Genomic DNA, 8,901 nt, shown 5'->3' on the forward strand with positions numbered 1-8,901 from the left:
GTTTTACATTACTGTGAATGTGAGGCAGAAGGGTGTGCGCTGTGACTCTCACATGACCGTGGGAAGGCAGGGGGAACACAGAGGACATGCTGCCCATCTGTTTCTCTAAGTTACAGGAGAGAGTCTGTTCTGTCAGATACTCATGATTTCTTATAGGGAGATTCATTATTGATTTGTGCATTAACCGTTTCCCCAAACTGCAGGGCGTAAAGTAACACCATTATTCCACTCTTAATGGGCAGCCACATTTTTTCTTTAAATTCTTGAAGTGGATTTTGTGAAACTCAAAGGAAGCCAAGCACTGGTTTTCCAGTTTTATTCAAACCCAAGACCCCATTCTCCCCTCTGAAAGCACTGGCTGTGCGTGTTTACTGACAAGCCTTGTTGTTTAACCCTCAATCAAACTCATTATTAAAGGAGTCAGAGTGGTTGCCAAGGTAACCGATCCTCCCAGCAATTGGCCGGTCTCTGGACATAGTGTTCATGTATATCTCTATTTCTCTTCTTGTATGTGTTTACTTATTTATTTATTAGATCAATGCCTATGGGCAGTGTTATCCTTCTCCACCATGTTCCTTTCAATTCAGCCAATGAAAATTTCTCATTTTCTCTCTCGTCCTCAGTTTTTCTCATTCACTCCAGAGCGTAGCAGCCTTCAGGGCTTTAATGCTGTCTGAACTGAGGAGGCATCACTTGTATTGCAGTGGCTCCACTGTTTGTAACATCTGTAATGCATGACATGGTTATTAAATGATACTTCATACACTTCTCATGGGATTCTCCTTTCCTTTCAATTAATTTCCCCTCCATTAATTAACTGGGCTCTCTCGTTTATATGATGTCATTTTTTCCACGGCCTTCCAATAAACACAAATTGTTTTAATGCTTAATTTCACAGTATAACCTGAAATTTAGAAAAAAAAAAAAAAACTAAATGTGTATTTATTTGTCCTGGAAAATATATATGTATAATAAAACTGTCAGCAGCAAAGCTTTTGTACAAAAACATAGTCGATGGATAGGTACAAATGTGTTTCAGCAAGGTCATTAATTTCATAATTTCACAGTATAACATACTGTTCAAAATTGACCCCAAAATGTTATGTGTGTATATATATCCTGGAACATATTTATACATAATAAAATTATCAGTAACAAATGATCAGTATCAGCTTTTGTACAAAAGCATAGTCGATACTAGGGATAGGTACAAATGTGTTTCACCAAGGTCAGTAGCTGTGCATTGTGAGGCAACATCAGCGGTGAACAAATGAAGCCCTGTCACATAAAAAAAAGATTAGTTGCTCTGCTGCACATTTCATTTGCTGTCATTCCTGTGCTCCGACACTGTTTAAGTACCAGTCAGTTGGGACTGTTGTTAGTTGACAGATGATAATAATAAAACTGTTCAGCAAAATTAAGAACAAATTCTATGTTTAAAAACTGTGCAAAGTTTACAATTTATTATAAAGAATAATGATAAATGCTAATATTAATATATATGTCACAGTTGCGGTGATAAGCGAACAGGCACAAAGAATACTACTAAACTGAAAGATAACACAAGAAACAAAAACACACGAATGAAATAACCCTGGTATTACTCCCCCCTTCCCACACATCCTCGCGCTGTAAATAATAGTCCAACTGTGGAGGGATATTGAAGGTCGACGTGTAACTGATGATGAACAGAGATCTGGAGGTGCCGGTAGAGGGAGACACCAAGGCGGAGCCGACGGAGGGAGGAGCCAAGATGGAGCCTTGATGGATGTTCCAGGCAGAGCCTGGGGACTGACTGATGGAGGCATTGCCAGAAGAGGAGACCTAGGCGGAACCAAGAGGATGACAATTCAGGATGACACAGCAGGACTGGGAGCCCAAAGTAGTGTTGAACAATATACAGTACCAATACTATAAACATATCATGATTCCCTGCTATTAAAAATGTATGTTCCACATTTTATAAGGTCTAGTACTTTAAGAATGACAGCATTCTAACAAGAGCCGTATTTCATAATTTGTGTCGATGTGTGACAGTGGCACGTGTGTGCAGAGCTCTGCTTCCACTCCCTGCAGGGAGTAAAATTTATCTGCACAAGTGCATGAGAAAATAAAGTGCTATTAAGAGCAATACGCCTCGGAAAAGGGCTCAAAGCACTACTTATGCTGCCGGGCTCAAACCTGAAGCACGCACGCAGAAAGCCGCCTTTCAGGCAGCATGCAAATTCAAATGCAGTTCTCTTTCATGGATTATTGCACTTGAAAGGTCTTAAGGTGATAGCAGAAAAAAAAAGAGAAAATTACACACTGCCTGACTGAATAATTTTAATATATTTATTAAGAATTTATTTATTAAGACTATGCAGAATTATTGTATTTTTATTTAATTTCTTACTTGAATGCTACTGTTAATGTCCTACTGTAGCTTACCTGAATTTTTTTGCATCTTTGTTTATTTTAAAGATAAAGTTATAAAATAACTATACTGTAATATAAAATTACACTAATACAAATTTTACATAACTAATATTGTGAAATAAGATTTTGGTAATATCACCCAACCCTATCCCAACCAGAATTGTGAATTCTCATTCGCTAACCTTTCAGAATTGTAAATAATAATAATTCTAATGAATAATTGTTTGATAATATGATTGACAATGTGTTTTTTGTTTGTTTATTAAGTTTTTACATCATGTTAGCATCATGGCTATTTACATGGCAAACACAAAGGTCAATATCATCCATAAAATGTACGTTATTATATAAAACATTTCAACTTAAGATAGAAAATCTAAAATACATTCAGGTGATACATTTTGAAATATTCCACAATGTGTTTTTTAAAATTAATTATAAAACAATAAATTTAAAGTTTATATTATTCAATTACTTTTACTGTTGTTGTAGTTGTCATGGTATCGGTTCAGTAATGGTTTCGAGATATTTCAGTCAAGTATTGTATCGAAGTCATAAATTTGGTATTGTGGCAATACTAGTGGAGGGAGCGAGGACAAAGGAGGAGGGAAGGAGGAGCCTGGTGGAGTCGAAGGGGTGGAGGGCTGAGGTGCAGCCGGAGGCCCGGAAGTCAGCAGTGGATTCAGGATGACGATGGACCAAGGTGGAGCTGGAAGAACATGGAGCCCGAGGGCTGACAGTGAAGCCGAGGGAGCCAAAGTGGAGCTGATAGGCTGTGGTGGCATCATGGGCCTGGAGGGAGTCCACCTCACAAGGCTGAGCTGGTGGTAGAGACACTGGAGGCAGAGCTAGAGGAAGCCAGCAGCAAGAGCGGAGTGGTACCAGGAAAGCAGGCAAGTCCAGGGAAGTGGATAGAGCCAGCGGTGAGAAACGGGAACAATGGGGTGGGAAGAATACCGGATGTGACTGGGGCATCTAGGTAATTCACAGAGACAGACTGAGGAGGAAAGAGTTCGAGGGTGGGGACTTGCTCCGTGGTCCACAAATCAATAAGCAAGTGCCCCTCTTCTGGCTCTGGGGTGAACTGCTCTGTCAGCACTGACTCTGGGACAAACCTGGCAGCAAGCTTTGGGCAGGACTTAATGGCTGACTCTGGCTCCGTAGCGGGCATGTGAATTGTCTGGTCTGTGGCAGAAGTTCTTTCTACCGTTGTTGGACACTCCGGGCTGAGATGATGAGTTATCCTATTTGGAGTGGGCAAAGAGATGGCTGCTGGAGGTGGAACTGGTTCCAGGGAGTCAGAGCTGATGTTGTCATCCTTGATGACTCCCACTGTGAAGGAGAATCCACACCCCCACAAGGTGTAATTGATTAATTCAATCAGCCTCCTTCAACAGCAGAATCTGTCCTAAGATGTCATCTGTCCCACTCCAGAATATGTAATTGAGGGCTTCATCATCCCAGCCTTGTGGAACAGCTCAAGAAGCTCCTCCACTTACTCCTCCAGTGTATGGCCTTTTTGCAGTAAGGCCTTTTTGTGTCTGTGTCAGTTATTCTGTCACAGTTGCTGTGGTAATTAAACAATTACAAAGAATAATACTTTTTCTGTTATCTTTGATAAACAAATCAAAGATGCAGGAGGTTGTTGGATAATCACAGGAATAATAAATAAGCAAAACCACATGCCAGGACCAGGAGTAACAGAAACACAGGGCTATATATAATACAGGGGACAAATAAAGGGAACTTAACTAGTCACAGGTGAAACTAATTAGTAACTTAGGCAACTAACAAGGTTTAGTCAAGAACTAAACTGAAAGGAAACACAAGGAACAGAAACACAACAATGAAATGACAACTAAACTTACAAACCCGATTCCAAAAAAGTTGGGGCACTGAACAGAATGCAATGATGTGGAAGTTTCAAATTTTAATATTTTATTCAGAATACAACATAGATGACATATCAAATGTTTAAACTGAGAAAATGTATCATTTTAAGGGAAAAATAAGTTGATTTTAAATTTCATGGCATCAACACATCTCGAAAAAGTTGGGACAAGGCCATGTTTACCACTGTGTGGCATCCCTTCTTCTTTTTATAACAGTCTGCAAACGTCTGGGGACTGAGGAGACAAGTTGCTCAAGTTTAGGAATAGGAATGTTGTCCCATTCTTGTCTAATACAGGCTTATAGTTGCTCAACTGTCTTAGGTCTTCTTTGTCGCATCTTCCTCTTTATGATGCGCCAAATGTTTTCTTTGGGTGAAAGATCTGGACTGCAGGCTGGCCATTTCAGTACCCGGATCCTTCTTCTACGCAGCCATGATGTTGTAATTGATGCAGTATGTGGTCTGGCATTGTCGTGTTGGAAAATGCAAGGTCTTCCCTGAAAGAGACGACGTCTGGATGGGAGCATATGTTGTTCTAGAACTTGGATATACCTTTCAGCATTGATGGTGCCTTTCCAGATGTGTAAGCTGCCCATGCCACACGCACTCATGCAACCCCATACCATCAGAGATGCAGGCTTCTGAACTGAGCGCTGTCCTTGTCCTCTTTAGTCCGGATGACTTGGCGTCCCAGTTTTTCAAAAAGAACTTCAAATTTTGATTCATCTGACCACAGAACAGTTTTCCACTTTGCCAAAGTCCATTTTAAATGAGCCTTGGCCTGCGCTTCTGGATCATGTTTAGATATAGCTTCTTTTTTTACCTATAGAGTTTTAGCCGGCAACGGCGAATGGCACGGTGGATTGTGTTCACCGACAATGTTTTCTGGAAGTATTCCCGAGCCCATGTTGTGATTTCCATGACAGTAGCATTCCTGTATGTGATGCAATGCCGTCTAAGGACCCGAAGATCACGGGTATCCAGTATGGTTTTCCGGCCTTGACCCTTACGCACAGAGATTGTTCCAGATTCTCGGAATCTTTGTATGATATTATGCACTGTAGATGATGATAACGTCATACTCTTTGCAATTTTTCTCTGAGAAACTCCTTTCTGATATTGCTCCACTATTTTTTGCTGCAGCATTGGGGGAATTGGTGATCCTCTGCCCATCTTGACTTCTGAGAGCCACTGCCACTCTGAGAGGCTCTTTTTATACCCAATCATGTTGCCAATTGACCTAATAAGTTGCAAATTGGTCCTCCAGCTGTTCCTTTTATGTACATTTAACTTTTCCGGCCTCTTATTGCTACCTGTCCCAACTTTTTTGTAATGTGTAGCTCTCATGAAATCCAAAATGAGCCAAAATTTGGCATGACATTTCAAAATGTCTCACTTTCAACATTTGATATGTTATCTATATTCTATTGTAAATAAAATATAAGTTTATGATATTTGTAAATTATTGCATTCCTTTTTTATTCACAATTTGTACAGTGTCCCAACTTTTTTGGAATCGGGTTTTTAGTTACACAACCCTGACAATATAGATATGTCAAATGAAAACATTGTGTATATTCAGTTAATCCCCATTTGTTAAAATGCATATGATCATACTAAAGCAGTTTCACAAGATCCACCCAAGTACTGCAGTTGCACAGGTCTCCATCACAGTGTTTAATACATTCCCCTGAGTTATAGCCAATCCTAAACTCCTGTTGATACTCAGAACAGAAACAGAACAGAAGCAGTGGCTGTTCTATTTCTCTCTCTCTCTCTCTTGTTCTCAATTTCTGGATTCTCATCAATTATCCCTCTCATGCCGTCCCAATCTACAGGCTGTGCTCGAGGAATTCCTGGTAGCACTCCTCACTTCTGGGCAATTCTAATTGAGCTATAAACATATTTTGTGGTGATATATTCAGTCTCCTGCTATAGGCTGTTAAAAGAGGATGTTGTCCAGAGGCTACACTGACAGTAATATGCAATCACGGTGAGGGAGCCAGACATTAAACACGCTGTATCTATAAAGAACTGTCAGGAGATGGATTCAACTGCCGGAGTACTAGAAACAGAACAGGGCTCTATATCAGTCATGTAACATAATTGAGAGGCTCACTCCCTAGAGCACCATAAATCACCCAAAGCTAGTTCAGTAACATCAACCTAAACAAATCAAGATAGGAACAAAATTTATGTGCCATGCTGACAAAGTCAAATACAAATTCATATAATGATGTGTTTTATAAAACTTGCGTGATTGTAAAAATAAGTATAGTGAAAAAAAAAATGGTGTTGAAACAATTTTTGCTCAGAAATCGCTGGTGAATTTCACAAATAATTACAAAGACATGGCAGGTACAACATTGAATTAAAGTGAAAGTTTGAAGTAGAAAGATAATCTTTGTTTTATTTACACACAACTTAACTATTTCTAGCTTTGGCGTGGAACAAATTTGAATAAAAAATGTGAAAATATAATTTACATATATGTGTAGTTATTATTTTATCTCAGGGGCCGTTTACATGACACCATTTTCAACTAAAAACGGAAAATGCGTTTTGGCCGTTCATTTACACAACAACAGCGTTTTGGGGGCCTGAAAAAGCAAACTTTTGAAAATGGGCTTCAATCTGTAAGTTTTTGAAAACTATACCATTATTGTCTCTGTGTGAACAACAAAAACGTGAATTTTTGAAAACAGTGACATCATGCGCGTGATTATTACGTGTTCAGTCTATAGGCACATAGTGTTTCTTTTCTACTGGCGTGGAATACATAAAACAGTCCTTTAATCGTTTTCATTTAATGTTTTTAATGGTGACCGGCTCCTGCATCAGCATCACACGAATGTGTTGTGCTGCTCACGTGAACAGCTACGGCCACTTTACGGACACTTTAATAATGTCTTCAGTACCTTTCTGGACCTTGAAAGTGGTGGCTAAATTGCTGTCTATATTAATTTGTGTTCTGAATATGAACGAAGGTCTTATGGAATGACATGAGGTTGAGTAATTAATGACAGAATTTTCATTTTTGGGTGAACTATCCCTTTAACAAGAGAAAAAATTGTAAGATGGGACTTAATTTTCTTAGATTTTTTTCCATAAGGAACTGATTAGAATGAATGTAACAGGTTATCAGAGGCATAAATACACTACATGATATTGTAAATAGTCCATATTCTTGCAAATATTCATTCAGTTGTTCATTTATGTATTAATTACTTCATCGATGATATGGATGATTATACTGTGTGTATGTTTCTTAAACAGTGCATACATTTCTGCTCTTTTCTCATTATGTTAGGACAGCAAGGACCTCTTAGGATGTACATCTTCAGGCGCTACACTGGGTGTGGATCTCTGGCGAGGCCCCCGACGGCACTCAGGAACCCTTGTGTTGCCGCCGTTGTCATGGAGACAGACAGAGAGGGCCCGCAGTCCTCAAGATCACGTTTCCAGACCCACGTCACTGGGCTTCATTACTCCACCACGTATAGATATCACACCAGTTCCCCCTGATAGGTAAGCTTAATTTTGAATGCAACAGCAAATACAACACCAGAAAATTGTGTCTGCACATAATTATTTCATCAATTATTTCAACTTTTAAGCGCTTTTTATGTTATTTTACATTTTATTGTACTTTGTGATTTAAATACTAACAAATTAAATAGCAACAAAACTACTTACCATCACAGATATAAATTTCATGTGAAAATAGATTCAAATAGAAAAGTCATTTTAAATTGGAATAATGTTTCATTATGTTCCTGTTTTACTGTATTTTCCAGCATTGGTGAGCATAAAGATCTTCTTTTAAAAACATTTAAAAATGTTAATTATTCTAATCTTTTGACTGGTGTATGTGTGTGTATATATGAAGTGCCATCTGAAATTTTCTTCTAAAATGAGCATTTTTATCAAGCTTGTATGTTTATGTTCAATTATTTCACTTTAATGGCAATGAAAAGGACCTATTAAATGAAATTTGAATTTAAATTGAAATTACTGAACCTAAACATACAACCTTGATAAATTATTGAACCTAAACATACAAGCTTGAAAATTTCAGATGGCACTTAGAGGCTTTTGCATCTGAAGTCTTCATATGTATATAGTGTATGACTTCAGATAGCTTCACTTTAATAGCAATGAAAAGGTTATTAGTCAGTTATTGAAATGCCTTATTTAAAAAAAAAAAAAATCACTGATAAGAGTAAAATTAAAAACAAAAATGCTCGTTTAAAAGAAAAATGTCAGGCAGATTAGAGGTTTTTGCATCTGAAATCTTCATATGTTGTCAATTAATCCTAAAGTAATTCTGTAAAATAATCTTGTTAAGTCCAGTTCACTTAGACCCCATTTACACCTGGTTTTACCATCTGTATTGGGTGATATGATCAAAAATTGTCCAATGTGACACATACTGTGTAAACCTGGTATCAACATCAACAAATGTCTCACTTAACTTTGCCTCTCCAGCTGCACCTGTCTGTCTGTATCAAGTTCATCTCCATCTAAACTGGGCCAAGTAGGCTGCCATGTAGAAGTTCCAAGAATGTTCCAGAAAGACGACTCTTGGGAGG

The 8,901-nt window shown here is 38.4% G+C and overlaps 1 protein-coding gene across 2 annotated transcripts in view; it reads left to right on the forward strand.

The window, feature by feature from the left end:
- Positions 1-8,901, forward strand: part of pde4bb (phosphodiesterase 4B, cAMP-specific b) — a 67,037-nt gene that overhangs the window by 18,450 nt on the left and 39,686 nt on the right. For both annotated transcript variants that reach the window (XM_067362062.1, XM_067362064.1), the window contains exon 3: positions 7,620-7,837. In XM_067362062.1, the coding sequence (XP_067218163.1) occupies positions 7,620-7,837 (218 nt within the window). The remainder of the gene's footprint in view (positions 1-7,619; positions 7,838-8,901) is intronic.

Source organism: Chanodichthys erythropterus, chromosome 16, assembly GCF_024489055.1.
Source record: "Chanodichthys erythropterus isolate Z2021 chromosome 16, ASM2448905v1, whole genome shotgun sequence".
Lineage (NCBI taxonomy): Eukaryota > Metazoa > Chordata > Actinopteri > Cypriniformes > Xenocyprididae > Chanodichthys > Chanodichthys erythropterus.